Genomic DNA, 18,031 nt, shown 5'->3' with positions numbered 1-18,031 from the left:
GTCCTTGCATGTAATCCTGTATAACTGACTTAACTATTCTCTTGGCCTCTGTTTCCCACATCTCAAATGGTTACAATGCTGACTTTACAAGGGAGTCATGGAAACTACATATTAATTTTTGTAGGATGCTCAGTAAGTGGCAGTGATCATCGTACCTGTTGTTACTATTACTATGTGGCCCTTATTGAGGAATATACTGGTCTTAGCTCCCCTTCTAATTATAAGTGTCTGGATGGTGAGGCTCATTTGCCTAGTTTGGTATCCCTTATACCCAGCTGTGGTTTGCAAGTAGTAAGAACTATGAATGTGAATGGACTGAGCATCTCTGGATCCTGAAGGTTTCAGTTTGAGTCCTAGTTTCACCACTTGCTGTGTGACTTTGGGCAAGTCTCTTAACCTGTCTGGGTCTCTGTTTCCACATTTATAAAGTGGAGGAAAGAATGGTACCTTGTTCATAGATTGTTGCCACAATTAAATGAGGCACTATTAACTAGATGTCTGGGGACCATCACTTGGGTTAGCCAGTCTCTAATGCAGAAACTTCTCCTAGTAGGCATTCATCAAAGATCTCTTAAATGAATGAATAATCCCATTGTACCAGCTGTAATGAGATTTAAGGGTGGGTTTATTATAGTATTATTCTCAATTACAAGAATTTGGCCTAGGTTTCTGGCATAATTATCTCCTTCTTTATTCTTTTACTATTTGGCTCCAGACTGATTGCCTGATTTTAAATGATTTATGGCATGTACGCTCTTTTAGCCAACACCTCTCAAGCCTCTGTGGAACAATGGGGGCATAAAAATAAATACAGGACTTGGGCATATTCCTCTTGAACCCAACAGAGTCGAACTGGCTGTGAGAGACAAAGGGAGAAAGATACACGTGCAAGGCCACTAAATGAGGCTTTATTTGCCAGTTAACTAAGAACACATGCTCTCTGCAACGACTTGGACCACCAGAAGCATCACCAAAAGGAACAGTTGGCCCCCGGAAATGGAGGAGGCAGTTTTGAAGCATTGAGGGCAAGGGCGCCCCCTGTGGTATCTGGACACGTTGTGGATGGTCCACCTCCTGGTCCTGCTCAGGGTCGTCCTCGCTGGCCAATGGTGGCCCTGCTCCTCTGATGGAACTGTGGTCTGGCTCAGCCTGAGAGGTACCAGGTCTCCCAGCCCGGGTCCTTCCAGGATCCACAGCGCTGAGAAACTCAGTAGCGGGCAGGGGAGCAGGGCACGCAGAAGGTGCGGGGCACCCCGACGGGGCGGGGCACACAGGGCGAGGGCGCGCAAGGCTGGCAGGAGGGAGTAGAGCACGGGTTACAGGGCAGCCTGCGGGAGAAGCCACGGTGGGATTAGTGGAGGGGCCAGCTCAGCAGCTGATCTTGCCAGTTCTAGCCACGAGGCTTCTCAAATGGGTCCACTGTACATCTTCTCCACCCAGCTTCCCTCGTCCCAACCTCCATCATCTTTTTTTGTGTTATCTCAGCAGCCTCCTAACTGATCCCCTCAACCCACTCTTGCCCCTGCTAACTGCCATCAACTTAGTGACCAGATGATCTCCTGCAGACACCAACCTAATCGTATCCTTCCTCTGCCTAAAACCATCAGTAGCTTCCATTTGTGCTTGGGATGAAGTCAGCTCTTAAGAGCACTTACTTGGTCCTGCTTCTGCCTCTCTCCCCAGCCTCACCTCCTGACCTCGGTGCTCTCCTATCAGCCACGCTCTTATCTCCTGCCAGTTTCCCTGTGGTCTATGCTGCTCAGATCACAGAACTTTTGTGTCTTGTTGGCTCTTTCTAAAACACTCCTCCCCATTTGCTCAGCTAATCAATTTCTTCTGCTCCTTAAGAGCTCAACTCAACTGCCATGTTCCTGAAGCCTTCCCCCATCTCTCTGGGTCACATCCCACAGTGGTACCCATACCTCCTTCTACAGCAGTCAGTAACTATTCTATTATGGACTCCCCCACACACACACCCACACTAGGCAGTATGTGTGCCCACCCTGCATACCTGCAGTCAGTAACTATTCTATTATGGACTCCCCCACACACACACCCACACTAGGCAGTATGTGTGCCCACCCTGCATACCTGGCATAGAGTAGGCATTTAATGTGGTGAATAAGAAGAAATAAGTGAGTATGGAATGAATACATGGCAAAAGGAAAGAGGGTGATCTCAGAGACTGACAGGCTGGGGCTCTAAGCCAGGAACAATGCACTGGATGCTGGGCAGAGACCAAACAGCTCAGAGACACAACAGGCAGCCGGAGGGCTACAGACAGCCTGAAAGGTACTTAATTTGACTGGCATTCTATTTTTTTTAATTTGTTGAAAAAATTTAAAACCTGGATATGATTTAGCATTTTAAGACATTCAAATTGTCAACTTCCCTTGATCAATCAGAAAACCCAGCAATACTGGGCCTGTACTCACATGACAGCATTGGCCCTGAGGGGACACTGCTGCTGTCCTTGGATGAGGCATGGGCTCCTTGGTTCCCATGTGTGTTCACATGACACACATCACACATGTGTTAATGGTCTGGTGTTTGCAAATATCTGACTTTGCAACACTTGCACGAGAGGATAAGGTTCTAAATGACAGGACTGGGGGTGTAGCTCAGTGGTACAGTGTTGCCTAGCAGGCATCAAGTCCTGGGTTTTATTACCAACACCTCAAAAAAGATGAAGGAGGAGGAGGAGGAGGAAGAGGAGAAACAAATTCTGAATGACAGAGATCAATGCTAAATGTAAAAGGAAATGCTGCAGTAGGGATCAGCCCACCAGGTGTCCACGGCCCCGCTGACTCCTGCATCCAGACAGCCACCAAGTCCTGCTGATCCTGACTGCACAGCATGCAGAGCAAATGCCTCCACTGCCCTGATCAGGCTCTCTCCGTTGCTTACCTAGGCCATGGCCAGTGTCCCTGACTGGTTCCCCCTCTACTCAGTTCTTCTACAACTCTCAGGGTAACTTTCCTGAAGAGCAGCTTTGAGCTCTCTTTGACTTGGACAAGAAACATTTATTGAGATCTACCATGAGCCAATTTCAGGAAATGAAAATGCATCTTATTGTCTCTGCATTCTAGATGTTTACCTTCTAATGGGGTTGATGAACAGGTAAGCAAATTCTATAGTCCCTCCTAAAAAAGAGAAAGAAGGAAGGAAAAGGAAGAAAGAGAAAGAGAGAGAAAGGAAGGAAGGAAGGAAGGAAGGAAGGAAGGAAGGAAGGAAGGAAGGAAGGAAGGAAGGAAGGAAGGAAGGAAAGAAAGTCCTCCCACTTGTATATAAAATAACAGCCCACACATACCAGCATTGTCTTGTGATTGTCCATGAATGGGCCTGTCCTGATCCCCATTCCTGTCCTGATTCCCACCATGGCTCAGTCTTATTAAGCTACCTGTTGTCCCCTAACATTCTAAAAACTTTTCCCCCTGGTGAACTCTCCAGGGACTGTCTGCCTAGCCCTTTAACAGATGCAAACAATTTGAGCCCAGATGCCTTGTCATCTATACAGCATCCTTCCAAGACCTGGAGCTTGGAAGTAGTTTGTCAACTTGGCATAGAATAGAATGGTTTCCCATGAGCCCATAACAGGATGACAGCAGAAAGATCATCACCTGGCCTTCTTCAGACCCTGCCAGCTTCCCAATGGCTTCTTCATCTTGACAGGGTTCTAAGCTGGTTCTTAAGGGTGGATGCGGTTGCTTCCTATAACCTCCCCCAACCCTCATGCACGTTCCTACGGAGCCCCTCCAGGTCCTACGTACTTGCAGTCCTCGCTCTCCAGCAGGCCCCGGTACGTGTTGATCTCACACTCCAGCCGGGCCTTGACATCCAGCAGCACCTTGTACTCCTGGTTCTGCCGCTCCAGGTCACAGCGGATGTCGGCCAGCTGGGACTCCACGTTGGTGATCATACACTGCATCTGGCCCAGCTGGGAGCTGTAGCGGGCCTCCGTCTCTGCCAGTGTATTTTCCAGAGAGCCCCTCTAAGGCAAAAGAAGATATAACCATGAGGAGTAAGCTATTTTACATGGCCTGGTTCAGAAAGAACAGAGAAGAACCAGGTCTCCCTTTGGTGTTGGTCACGACCCACCCCCTGCAAGAAAGTCGCTGCCGAAACTGAAGCCCAGAAAGGTCATGTGGGATTAGGCGCCTGTTAAGTGATGGAATCAAAGCTTAAACCCACGTCCTAGATCTGCTTCTAGATCCCTTTTCCTTCTAAAACCGTAGGATGGCTTCAGGCTTTGGATTTGAGGTTTACCAAGTACCTCCCCTATGGCATCATTTAGGACAGCAGTTTTCAACGCTGGCTGCACTCAGAGTCACACAGAAGTCCTTTAAAAATACCCATGTGCAGGCGCTACCTCCAGTGATTCTGGTTCAGTTGGTCCAGAGAAAAACCTAGGGATCGGGACTGTTTAAATCCCTGTGGTAATATAGAGAACCAGGGGTGTAGAAGAGCAGAATAAGCAGGGAGCAGGCCTTCTTGAGGAATCCTGTTAAGATAGTGTCCACCTGACCCAGATCTGATCTGGGATATGCCCCTTCTATCTCTGAGCTGGATCTTGGAAGAAACCTTGGATGTCTGCTGGGGGAGCGTCTGTGGTGACTGAAATCCAGGTCTCCTCTTCCCTCTCCCGCGAGCCTGCACCTGCGCTCACTCAGCACTGCCTCAGATCCTGGGCTGGCAGAGAGGAACCCAGCAGCAGCACTCACCAGGCTGTGCTGGGCCTGCAGCTCAATCTCCAGTGTGTTCACTGTTCGTCTCAGATCGATGATGTCGGACTGGTAGCTCTGAAGCTGCTCAGAGCTTGTGGCCACCTGCTGGTTAAGCTCCTCCATCTGCAGGGGAGAAAGGAGAAAGCGAGGAGGACCTTCCCTCCCTCAGGACACTGAGGAGCTGGCCACCTGGAGGGGCACACCCACCTGCAGGTTGAACCACTCCTCCACGTCCCTGTGGTTGCTCTCCACCATGGTCTCGTACTGGCACCTCATCTCCTCCAGCATCCGGGTCAGGTCCACAGGGGGCGCAGCATCCACCTCAATGTTAAGGCGGTCTCCAAGCTGACACCGGAGGGTACTGACTTCCTGAAAAGGCACAAGACCCAGGGTAAGTGTGAAAAATCACACATCCCCAGCTCACCTTCCCAGGGAGACATGAAAAGATCCAACAAAAGATGCTGAAGATCTCAGAGTTAGAGGGGTCCTTGGAGGACAACAGTCCACCCTGCAGTATCCAGTGATCTTCCAGCTCCAGCTGTACCCTTCCATGACACCTTCTGTCACTTTGGTAGAAGCCAAAAGCAGCTAAAGGGTGCATTTGATCTATTTGGGCTAATATGGGGGGCCCATCCCCCCAGGTTCCCCTGTCACCCTCCCACCCCTGTTCAGTTGGGAAAGAGGGAAACAGAAACCAGGCTCCACCTGGTTCAAGGCCCCAAGTCAAGAGTGAGTGACTCCCCAGTCTTGGTTGCCAACGAAAGAAAGTTGTCACTGAGGCTGCTGGAGTGAGTGATAATGCCTCATTAGTGACTTCTTGGTATGGTTCCCAGCTGTCTGATTTAAGTGGAATGAGTCAGGCGCCCAAGGGTGCTCAGTGAGAACATGGTGATGGGTTGTTACTTTACACTTAAGCTGAAGGAAATCCAGCCAGGATCCAGAGACACTTGTTCATTCAAATCCCACGTCAAGAGGTTGAGAGTCAACCCAGGGAAGAAAGAATAAAGTCCTACAGCTCAGGTGGGCTTTGCAACACACAGGTTCCCTCTGAGGACCACCAGAGAGGAAGAAAGAGATTGTAGAGGGCTTCCCTGTAGCTTTGGTTTAAGTGTATTATATGCAAACAGAACAGAAAAGGGGGGACAAAGATAGGGACAAGAAAAAGAAGAAAGGCATTGTAGTTCAACTCTCTCTCAGAAGAGATAGGGACACCCCCAGGAGTCTATCCTGGCAGAAATGGATGGGCAAGCCATTAATGTGAGTTCCAGAATATAACCTGCCCCTGGCCATACCACGTCACTCTGTGGCTCTAAGGAGAAAGACAAATGCTTTCACCACAAGTGAGCATTCGGCAGTCACACTGTCCCAGGAATTGCAGCAAAAAGGAGATACATTTCTGAGCAGCTACCAAGAGGCTGGTCTTTTCATGTCCATGACCTGGACCATGGGTATGATCCAGGTCATGTCCATTAAATCCTCACAGTAACCTTATATGATCATGTTAGCCCCATTTTACACATGAGGGGGCTCAGAAAGATGGCATCAACTGGGCAAAGTCACAGAAATAATATGTATCAGGCCCCGCAATTTCAACCCACACCTACCCAGCCCCAAATGCCATGTTCTTCCCGCTCTGCCTCCCCTCCTCAGCTCGACTTCTAGCCTCACCTCCTCGTGGTTCTTCTTGAGACAGAGCAGCTCCTCCTTTAGGGACTCCACCTGCGCCTCCAGGTCAGCCTTGCACAGGGTCAGCTCGTCCAGGATCCTGCGCAGGCCATTGATGTCGGCCTCCACCAGCTGCCGCAGGGACAGCTCCGTCTCATACCTGCACATGGTTGGGAGTCAGCAAGTGAAGGGTGGAACTGCATATGGAACTCAGGGAAGGCCTTTAACTGCTAGCACTTCCCAACCTTCTGTGAAGCTCAAGGAAAGCCACCCCAAGAGGGGCCCAGGAAGAGGGGCAGCAGTCCCCCAGTCAAACTCACTTGGTCCTGAAGTCATCAGCAGCCAGCTTGGCATTGTCGATGTGCACGACCATCCTGGCATTCTCCGCCTTGGTGCACAGAACCTGGTGGGCCACATGGAGGGAGTTAGTGCAGGAAGAGAAGAAGGAAACAGAACCTCAAGAGCAGAAGCAGAAATAGGACTCAGCAGCCCTGTGGCCATCCCTGAGGAAGTCCCTCTACTCTGGCATTCTGGGCAATATTAAGGGAGCTTCTTGTCCTTGCGATTTATTTTTTTTTTAATTAATCACCTGGGGCTTTATAAATCCAACTGCCCCATTTCAAGTAGGAAATAGGGAAGGAAAGAATCTCATTCTGTATGAAGTCATCACGTGATAGTTAGAAAGGTCCTTGACATTTTTCTGAAAGACCAGGGACTAGTGCAAGCACTTGACCTGCACTGTCTTACTGAATCCTCTTGACAACCCCATTACATAAGGACCATTGTTATCCCCACCTTACAGAGGAATAATCTGAGTCCTGGAAAAAGGAACGGACCTCCCAAAGTCATACACCGAGTCAATGATAGAGCTAAGACTAGATTCCAGGGCTCTTCCCACATTAAGGGCTCTGGCTGAGTGCATAAATGATGAGATAATCGAATGCCCTAGGGAGGTCTCTTTTCCCTGAACATAGCTTACTAAATTAGTGCGATTCAAATCCAAAGTGCCAGCTATTCCGGATGCCTCCCCAGCGAGTCTGTTCTCCACTTGACCTCACCTTCTGCTGGAGTTCCTCGATGGTCCTGAAATAAGACTGGTAGTCAGGACACATTGTGAGCACCTGGGACTGGCAGGCTTCTTGGATCTTGCTCTCCAGACTGGCGTTCTCCTGCTCCAGCTGGCGCACCTTCTCCAGGTAGCTGGCCAGGCGGTCATTCAGGGACTGCATGGTCTCCTTCTCATTACCATTAAAGGAGCCCTCACAGTACCAGCCACAGGTACCCATGGAGCTGGAGATGCCACCGGCCGGCCAGCAGCTACTAGGTCGGCAGGAGCTGGGCAGGTAGGTCTTGGAGAGGCAGCTGGCTGGCCGGTAGTTGGGAGGCATGCAGATGGAAGGCATGCACTGCATGGGCTGGCAGACATAACCCAGGCACAGCTCGGGCCGGCAACTCATGCTGCTAGAGCAGACGGAGGAGGGCCGAGGGCAGCCCTTGACAGAGGCTGGCGAGGTATTGGTGACACAGCAGTTGGAAGTCATATTGGGGAGGCCCTTCCTCCTCAGCTGCAGCTGTCCCAATGTCTACAGGCAAACCTCCTACTGGAACCTTTTTATACCCTTGGAGTGAGGGGGTTCACGCTAGAAAGTCGTCCTGGGGGATGTTGATGTTTACACTCAGTCCCAGAGGAAGCTGCTCATTAATTTGCAATCTGGTTTCCAATAAGGAGTTCCTTTCCTCATAAAAGACGCCAAACTTGTCATTTGGCTAAAGCAGGACTCTGGGCTCCTATCATTGATAACCAGGGGAAAGCTTCTAGACACATCTTCAAAGGATCAGCTCCAGGCCTGGGCCCTCATTATCAGGGCGTGGTGGTCAGGGACTGCCACAACCTGGCCCTGTGTTGCCATTGGCCTTGCCCAGTGCACCGCCGCCTGCACCTACCCTGAGGAAGTCTACAGGGCTGTGAAGAGGCGGTTACCCCTTTTAATGAGAGCATTCCCTGTGGGAAGAGGCCTGGCCCCTTAACAAGGAAACATGTGGGTGACAGAAGTTGCATCGATACTAGCAGTGGCGTAAATCCAGGGAGACAGGAAAATGACCCTCTTCCGCTTCCGAACATGCATCACCCTCCCACCAAGGGAAAGAAAGTAATATCAGGGAAGGAGAGAGGAAGTTAAGATGCAGATCAAAAGCCTAAAAATCCAGCACATCATTTCATTCGAGACAGGGAAGGGCGAGGCCCTTTTCTTGGAAAAGCAGATCAGTAGTACCTCCAGGAGGCCAACGCTCTACCCTGACCATGTCGGGCCTCCACTCAGTGATCACTGAGTTGCCAAGCATTTTTTTTGGTTATTTTGTTTTTTTTTTGTTTTTTTTTTTTTTTTTTTTTTTTTTTTTTTGGTTTGGTTTGGTTTTGTTTTGACCAGAGATTGAACTCAGGGGTGCTTAACCACCAAGTCACATCCCCAGCCCTATTTTGTATTTTATTTAGAGACAGTCTCGCCGAGTTGCTTAGGGCCTCAATAAGTTGCTGAAGCTGGCTTTGAACTTGCAATCCTCCTGCCTCAGTCTCCTAAGCCACTGAGATTGCAGGTGTATGCCATCGTATCCAGATAAGCATTTGAATATTGACTTTGTACAGACTGAGGTCGAACAGGTTGAAACCGGCTTTACTTTCTGCAGTGGTGGACAGGGTGGGCTTACTTCAGGACCCCAGAGAACAGAAGCCGTGGGGATCAGCCCCTTTGAGAAGGGATGCTCTGCAGCCCTGGGATGAGCCAAGTCGGGAGACCAGGAGCAAGTGTCCCTGTAATGGGCACCTTGGGCATTCCCATAAGGCAACTTGCTGTACCAGTGGTTTTCAGTCCTCTGCAGATGCAAGGAGCTCACATAACACATGTTCAATATGTGTGTTGTATAGCCACATCTTTTATTCACTCTCTTCCCAATATAATGTTGGGGTGTAAGTATTCTTTTCATTTACTCCCAGAAGTGTTGGTCAAAGGGCCAGCCAGTCCTTTCATTGCTTAAGAAAAGTCAAAATAGATAAGCTGCCTTCTAGCTTGTTCTGTGGCCTTGGGAAAGTCAGTTTGCCTCCCTGGGCTTCAATTTCTTCATGCTAATGGAAAGGGTTTGATTAAATAATATCTTAGCTTGATTTCCTATAACAAGTATAATCCCACTACCCTCGTCTGAACAGTTTAGAGAACCCAGTGGTGTCAGACAGAAGGAGGCGAGATGGCAATGTCAAGTACACAGGATGAGACCTCAGGCCATCCTTCCAAAGCATAACCAGTGCTATCAAATGTACACCAGTGCCAGGCACTGTGCTGGGTTCTTGACATTCATTTGCCCATTGAATCCTCTTTCACAAAAAAATAAGATAAATATAATAAAGTGTAGCCATAGTTCTCAAAGTAGAGTCCCCAGTTCAGCAGCATCTATGTCACTCAGGAACATGTTAGAAATGAAGTTTTTCAAGCCCACTCTAGAATCAGAAACTCTGAGAATGAGGTCCAGCAACCTGTATCCCGCAAGACCTCTGTGTGGTCTTGGGAATCCCTGAGGTAGAAAAGCATATGTATTTTAATAGCAGCCACCAGAATTCCTCTTGCAGAAGAAAGCAGTTTTTACCTAAAAAAAAATTATATTAATCATTTCTTGGGGTAGATGGTCTGATTTGGCAGCAAGACATCAGATGGAAAAAGGGGAGAAGACTCTGAATTTCCATGGCAATCATGGAAGGAAGGTATGAGGAGGAGAGGAAAAATAGGAGTTAGGTGTAGAGAGAGACACCAGGAAGGTAGTGAGAGAATGTCACCATTTGACCTCACGTTCTCCAGGAAATCTTCAGCAAAGTCCACTCAGTTCAAATGCTGGGCATTATGAAGGACCAACTTGCCCTTGAGAGTTGATTGATAAAGGAGAGCAGCAGCATTCAAAACCAACAGAGACCACAGTTCTGGTCAAACTGCCAGACCTGGGTGCATCTCACAGTCTATGGGGGTTGGGAAGGATGATCACAGAGTAAGTGAGGCGAGCAGTTTTCAGACCCAGGCTGTCTGAATCTAAACCTGTCCACTGTGCCTCAACTTCTCTGAGGTCAAAGCAAATAAGTTGAGAGAGAGAAGGGAAAGTGATGCAGAGAAAGCCAAAGAAGTGGGAGAAAACAAGGAAGAAATGCTGGGGATAGTTTAGGGCCACTAGACCCAGGATGAAGGACCCATTTAAACAAGGACAAAAGGGATGCCTATCAGGGCCTGGCTAGAGAGCCATTTCTTCTTTCCATTCCTCTGCAAAAAATCAAAGATCTTCTTTGAGAAAACAATGTCCCCAGAGAAAAGACTTATAAAACTGGATTCAACTAGTTGTACTAACCAAAAATCCAACTTTCCAACCTGCTTATACACATAGTACCTTTTGTCATCTGTTTAGTGTCTCATGGTTAAATATGAACAAAAGAATCACAAGATATGTGAAAGAAGCTTCCAACATTAAAAACCAGGGCAAAACAAAAAAAGCAAACAGTAAAAGGAGAAATTAAAGAAAACAGAAACAACACAAAATCTAAAACCACATTTTTTTTTTATTTTTACAGACTGCATTTTGATTCATTGTACACAAATGGGGTACAACTTTTCGTTTCTATGGTTGTACACAATGTAGATTCACACCATTCATGTAATCATACATGTACATGGGGTAATGATGTCTGCCTCATTCCACCATCTTTCATATCCCTGCTTCCCCCCATTTCCCTCTACATAATCCAAAGTTCCTCCATTCTTCTCTTACCCCCACCACCCCCATATGTATCATCATCCACTTATTAGGGAAAACATTCGGCCTTTGTAAAACCATATTTTTTAAAATAATAACCTCAGAGATGGGTATAACAGAGATATACATGAAATAAGAACTGGATGCTATAAAAGAAGAATAGAAAACAGTATCTTTGGAAATAAAAATGATAACTGAAATTTATAATTCATTTCAAATATTTGATATTAGAGAAAAAATAACTGAGGAATACCCTAAACTATCTTAGAGTTCAGACTTGAGAGTGCTAAGGTCTATGTCAGGGCTGCTCTAAGCCTGTACTCCCAAGTTGTATTGCTAAAATCCCTTCCTCCTAATGAAGGTGCTCACAACCCTGGCTGTACATTATCATCACCTACAGAACCTTCAAAAATTCCAATACTGGGCCATATGATAAAAAAAAACTAAATCAGAATTTCTGGGAAACAGAGCAAGCATATGCTTGTTTTATTTGTTAAGCTTTCTAGGTTATTGCAATGTACAGACAAGACTGAGAACATCTGGATAAATAGAAACAGTATTATAATTAAAAAGCACAAGCAAATGAAGTAAGTAATAATTAGAGGCAGGGTTATATGTGGTTAACTCCATCTGGAAGGGAACTAGGATAAGCTTGGAAGGGTCTTGGGCCATCAAGAGTGCCACAAAGAGGAAGAATGTGACATATACAAAACAGAATTCACTAGAACCATGTGCTCAAGAAAGCATCATGTACTGCTGACCATGCCTTCCCCCATGACTGGTCAGAATTGGAATTAAATAAAAAATTGCATAATTGTGTATTCACTTTAGCTAGTCTGCTTTACCTTGGGTATTGCTGCCTTGAGGGAAACCTAAGAAATGAAATCCCAGACAATGAAATCCCAGACACCCCCAGAGCAATCCAGGCATCCAGGAAGAAGAGTCAATGCTGACTAGTTTCCAGATGCCCATTGCATGCCCAACAGGGACTTTACAACACAGCAAGGGTCACATTTTCCACTTTTACCAGGAGGAAACTAAGACTCGCAAAGGAGCTGTGGAACTGGGGCCCTAGCTCAGTGGCAGAGCACTTGCCTAACGTGTGACACACTGGGTTTGATCCTTAGCAACACATAAAAATAAACAAATAAAATAAAGGTAGGCTGTCCATCTCCAACTACAAAAAAAAATTTTGTTGTTGTTGTTAAAAAAGGGACTGTGACCTGTTAGCACTCCCTTATGCAGTTAGTGGTAGGACTGGGATTTGAACCCACATCAACCTGACTCCGTGTTCTGGGCCCACATTTTCTTTACATTTATTTCATGGCCTCCTCCCACCACTTAGGTGGAAAGGAAAGTAGTGGTAAGTGGGTGTCCTTCTTGTCCCATCCCAAGGCCTCCCTCCTACATAGGCCAAACCTGCCCCTGGTACCTAACCCACTGCCTGGCACATGTTGGTGCTCTGTAAGGATTTGTTGGATGAACTGAATGGTCCTGAGTCCACCCCCCCCCCCCACCCAGTGGACACCTGACCCCCAACAAAATCTGCTGAGGTGTTCTAGGATGACTGGAACCACAGTGGAGGTTGCCATGAGCAAGGGGTTGGCAGAGACCGAAGGCCCAGGCCCTCCTATACACGGGGACGGAAAGGGACAGAATCTACAGTGGAATCAGGTTGAAATATACAGACACCTTGATGAGGCAGGACTGGGGCCTGCGTGGGTCAGCAGCATTTACCAATCTGCTCACCCTGGCACTGCTAGAGCCCTCTTGACCACTGAAGTTCCCCAACAAGAGCCTTTGGCATCTTTGGAGAGCAGAGGGCTGACTCGGGGAAGTCTTCCCTCCTCTCTAGCTTAGAAAGTGCTGCCTTGACCCTGTCCCTTTCCCACTGGGACTGCTAGAACCTGGTACTTGCCCAGTCTTTTGGGGAGGACATTCTGAACACATGTAAGAGCCCTCCATCTGAGATGCCTGGAGCTCTCACATCTTGTGCCTGGTCACATGCCTCATCAGATGCTAAAAGTCTGCCAGAAGAAGAAGCATGAGTCTCCCAAGGGCAAGAACTTCTGAGCTGTTGCAGGCTCTGACCCACTGGCAGGCCTGCTCTCTATCTTGTGTGAATGATGGGATGTAGAGTATTAAGGGGGTTTACTGAACTAGAAGGGTTTTATGAAAGGCTGCAAGGAAAGAAGGTGTTTATACCCTTAAAAGTACCATGAGCATGTGGTACTATATCACTGCTTTTATGAGGGTTCACATTCATGAGGCTAATAAAGTGGCCTAAAATCCTCTCTACGTCACTGATCTCCTAGCATACAGGGTGGTCGTGTATACTAAGAGGGATAGCAAGCGAGGTCTGGTAATACTGTCACCACACTGGGATCTTGGGGAAAGGTCTTCTTCAGAGAAGTCAAGCAAAACATCTCACTGTGGCCTCCACCCCTCTTGATCAGGAGCCCAGGGACCCTGTCATCCCCAGGGTCACACTTGGTCAAGCATTCTGCATTCATCTGCCCAGTGGTTACCTCTGGGTACAAACGAACACAGAAATGATGTGAATCAGGCATCAGGAGCCAGAGCAAACATGCTTTATTGTTGCACTAATAGAAACCTTGTATTATATTTCAGAACCTACTGGAACACACCAGAAAGAAAGCCCGACCCAGGGGGCAGCCTGAGAACAGAGACCCTGGTGCCCATTGAAATGATGAGGAGTGAAGGCTTCGGGGCAGCCAGCCTTCCTGACAGGCCCTGAGATACTCGCAGGCATGTGTTTGCTGTGAGCCCTCTTGGGCCTGGGCCTGGGCTCTGTGTGGACAAAGGGGATTGAGCTGTAAGAGTTAGGGTTGAGTAGAGGCCAGGTCCGAGCCTCGGAGACATTGGCCTTGGCCTTCTGGGTCAGACATTCTCAGAACCGACCCCCTGGGCAGGGCACACAAACAGGGCGGGGGCTGCAGGTTGTGCGGGCTATGCCTGGACCGCAGGAGGCCGCAGGAAGGCAGGGGAAACTTGACTTGGAGGATGAGTAGTCAGAGGCACACGGGTTGCAAGGGAGCCTAGGAGACAGAAAAGAGTCAGGTCACTTGGATCTTCCAGTTGCTGTTCGATATCTCCTAGCTGATCCCAGAATGTGCACACTGGAAGGCATCTTAAAAATCACCTAATCCTGCCCTCTCATCTTACCAAAGAGGAAACAGAGACCCAGAGCAGAAAGGGGTCCAGTTGGAATCACATGACAGCTTCATACCATGACCAGAAGTAAATCCCAGGGCTCCTGACTGAGTATCAGGTTCTTCCCAGGCACCATGTTATCTCCCCAAAACTTTGGAAACTGCATTCAGAAGACAAGAGAATGCAGTGGTACTCACTTGCTGTCCTCGCTCTCCAGCAGGCCCCGGTACGTGTTGATCTCGCACTCCAGCCGGGCCCGGACATCCAGCAGCACCTGATACTCCTGGTTCTGTCGCTCCAGGTCAGCCCGGATCTCGGCCAGCTGGGACTCCACGTTGCTGATCATGCACTGCATCTGGGACAGCTGGGAGCTGTAGCGGGCCTCTGTCTCTGCCAGGGTGGAATCCAAAGCATCTCTCTGGGAGGTCAAGAGTTATGGAAGGAGGAATAAATTTAGAGGTCAGAGAAGGTACAAGTGAGGCATCAAAATCCAAGAGTGGAAGCTCAGAGAATCATTTTGAGCTAGGATGAACCACAATCACACATCTCATTTGAGATAAGCCAACCAGCCCCCATAGCTTGCTGGATCCAGAGACCATCTCCCGATTAATGGCATCTCAGAGTAGCTGATAATATGTCAAGATGGATATGCTTACACAAATAGAGGAGCTACTGCCAGGATATATGGATTGCTGTGGGTCTCTTGCCCCGTACCACTGGGGCATTTATGATTGGGACCTGGCCCTTATTTCTTTCTCTGCAAGAGAAGCATCTTAAGAACTTGAACCCTTAGAGCTGCCTGTATGATCAGAGCATGGAAACAGTGGGGCTGTGGGATTCCAGGCTCCAACCAACACCTCTCCCCCATCTCAGGGCTCACCATGCTCTGCTGGGCCTGCAGTTCGATCTCCAGGGAGTTGACCGTGCGTCTCAGCTCAATGATCTCTGCCTGACAGGACTGTAGCTGCTCTGAGCTGGATACCACCTGCTGGTTCAGCTCCTCGGTCTGAAACATACATACACACAGGACCTGATTAGGAGCCTTTTGGGTACTCAGCTTCAAAGGTCTACAGAGGCCACTTAGAACCATCAATCAAGAAGGACCTTCTAGATTGCCCAGTCCAACACATTCCTTTCATTCATACTGTTTAGAAGACAGCCACCTGCCCAAAGAGGCACAGTGAAGTTAGAACAGAATTGAGACTCTCAAATTCAGGTTTCTTGATTCCAAATCTCAGGGCCACTTCTGTGTGGCCTGACATGTGCCTCTGTCGCACTGATTGTTTCCAGGTACCTACCTGGGTGTCAAACCAGTCTTCAGCATCCCGGCGGTTATTCTCCACCAGAGTCTCATACTGGCACCTCATCTCATCCAGAACACGGTTCAGGTCCACAGGTGGAGCAGCATCCACCTCGACATTGAGCCGATCGCCAAGCTGGCAGCGCAGTGAGTTCACCTCCTGTGGCACAGACCAGGTCAGTGCTAACCTTCCCAGTTGGCAGCCTCCCCCATGCTCACCTCCTCCCCCCTGCTCACCTCCTCCCACATGCTACCTGCCCCCGCCATGCTTGCCTCTTCCCCATGCTCACCACCCCCCAACCCCCTGCTCACCTCCTCATGGTTCTTCTTGAGGCAGAGCAGCTCCTCCTTCAGAGATTCCACCTGCGCCTCCAGGTCAGCCTTGCACAGGGTCAGGTCATCCAGGATCCTGCGCAGGCCATTGATGTCGGCCTCCACCAGCTGCCGCAGGGACACTTCTGTCTCATACCTGCAGGTGTAGAACAGGGCACCTGAAGCTCCGTTTTCTTTCACATTCAAAGTCAGGCCCCACCATACACTGCCCTGGTGCTGAGTCCTGCCTGCCTTTGTGCCTTGGTGACCGAATGCACGACCCATGTCCAATTCCACCAGCCCCTCTCAAGGGTGAGCAGGCCCACTTACTTGGTCCTAAAGTCATCGGCAGCCAGCTTGGCATTGTCGATCTGCACCACCAGCCTGGCATTTTCTGCCTTGCTGCAAAGAGTCTGGGGGTATAAAGGAGTAACTTCAGTATAAGAGGGGACCTTCTGCTAGTGGGACCTTCCCAAGGCTGGCAGGGGGAGAGGCTCCTCTGGACAGAAACTGTTGTCCATCCTGGACTCCTGGCAGCAGAGGTTCCTTGAGGCTCATGGCTGGCTATAGAAATCAGACTGTGAAACCTCTAAGATCCCTCCCAGTGCAGCCCAGAGCCAGAGAGAAGGATGTGGCCTTGCTGCAGGAAAGGCTCAGCATGGTGGAACAAGACTTCTCCCTGCCTTCCTGTCTTCCTGTCTCCCAGGCCTGCTCATCGTGTATTCTGTGATTCTCTGGTCATAAATTGTCCCTCTCAGGATCCAGCTGTGACTTTCAAGCCATGTGGACTGGACAAGAAGGAAATTTTTCTGACAGGTGTTTTCTTCCCTGAGTTCCTTATGGGAAACCTGATCTACACTAAACACATCAAATTCAATCCCTTCACCTTTAAATAAATGAGGAATTAAAAATTAGAGAAATGGACAATGGTACCGAAGGTCACACACCAGTTAGTTCATAGATGGCACTGATGGCCATCTGGGTCATTTAACCAGCCAGAACCTCAGTATTCTCCTCTGTATAATGGGCTAATGATACCTCCCTTGTGAAATTATTGGGAGAAACAAAAGAGGCCACAGATTTCTTGACCTGCTAGGTGCCCCAGGGGAGCAGGGCTACCATCACACATGTTCTGGCTGCCAGTCTGGCGACACCAGGCTCCTGGGTAGCCAGTGCTGCTTGGAACCTCTCACCTTCTTCTGGAGCTCCTCGATGGTCCGGAAGTAGGACTGGTAGTCAGGGCACATGTAGGGCACCTGCTGCTCACACCACTCTCGAATGCGGCTCTCCAGGCTGGCGTTCTCCTGCTCTAGCTGGCGCACCTTCTCCAGGTAGCTGGCCAGACGGTCATTCAGGGACTGCATGGTCTCCTTCTCATTGCCAGTGAGGATTCCTTCCCCAAACCAGCCCCCGCCCATGCTGTAGCTGGTGGTAAAGCCTCCAGTGGGGAGGCAGAGAGCAGGGAGGCCACCAGAAGCCCGGTAGCTGCTTCTGCCCAGCCCAGCCGTGCACACAGAGAAACTGCGGGCCCCCCGGGAGAGACTCGGGAGCTTGCAAGAGCTGCTGGAATACATGGTAGATACACGACCAGAGCCCCCTCCAGTTCCTCCTGGGCACTTGAGGGATCCCGAGGAGAAGCTGGCTTTGAGGCATTTGGAAGCCATGGCCACAGCAGCCCAGATGGAAGTGGTAGAGCTCTGTGACCAGACACCCCGATGTGAAGAAGCAGCTCCTCAGCCAGGATTTATACCTCCGCCCCAGTGGGTGTTGGTTGGCCCTTACAAAGTGTTTTCTTCTCATTAAAGTTAATACCACTTTCTATTGAAACCCCTCATTAACCTGTTATTTAGCTTTCCGTGAAGATTTCCCGGCCTTGTAAAATAGGAGTCCCGTTGAACTGGTGGCTACATGGAGACTCACCCCCACCATCCCTTGTCCCTGGGAAGACCAAGTCTCCATCAGTTCTTCAAAGGGACCTGTCATCAGAGCCCAGACCTCAGCCTCCTCATTAAACAGGCGTGGGAGTCCAGCCACCGCCTCGACTTCTGCAGCTTTGTCTCCTTTTATGGGCTGA

General features: G+C 49.1%; 2 protein-coding genes across 2 annotated transcripts; both read right to left on the bottom strand.

Annotated features, from left to right (window-relative positions):
• Positions 1-766: 766 nt before the first annotated feature.
• On the bottom strand, positions 767-8,028 carry KRT32 (keratin 32). The gene is made up of 7 exons (XM_079132842.1): positions 7,448-8,028; positions 6,710-6,792; positions 6,393-6,549; positions 4,932-5,093; positions 4,722-4,847; positions 3,771-3,991; positions 767-1,328 (listed from the first exon to the last, which is right to left on the bottom strand). The coding sequence occupies exons 1-7, from the start codon at positions 7,928-7,930 to the stop codon at positions 1,208-1,210; spliced, it is 1,353 nt and encodes a 450-aa protein (XP_078988968.1). The 5' UTR covers positions 7,931-8,028; the 3' UTR covers positions 767-1,207.
• A 5,797-nt stretch (positions 8,029-13,825) lies between these two features.
• Positions 13,826-18,031, bottom strand: KRT35 (keratin 35). Its single transcript, XM_079132833.1, has 7 exons — positions 17,151-18,031; positions 16,288-16,370; positions 15,958-16,114; positions 15,644-15,805; positions 15,226-15,351; positions 14,543-14,763; positions 13,826-14,230 (listed from the first exon to the last, which is right to left on the bottom strand). Exons 1-7 carry the CDS (start codon positions 17,619-17,621, stop codon positions 14,083-14,085), a joined length of 1,368 nt encoding a protein of 455 aa, XP_078988959.1. The 5' UTR covers positions 17,622-18,031; the 3' UTR covers positions 13,826-14,082.

Source organism: Sciurus vulgaris, assembly GCF_902686455.1.
Source record: "Sciurus vulgaris genome assembly, chromosome: 3".
Classification (NCBI taxonomy): domain Eukaryota; kingdom Metazoa; phylum Chordata; class Mammalia; order Rodentia; family Sciuridae; genus Sciurus; species Sciurus vulgaris.
The sequence above is the reverse complement of the archived record's forward strand: the minus strand, read 5'-3'. Positions and strand labels throughout refer to the sequence as shown.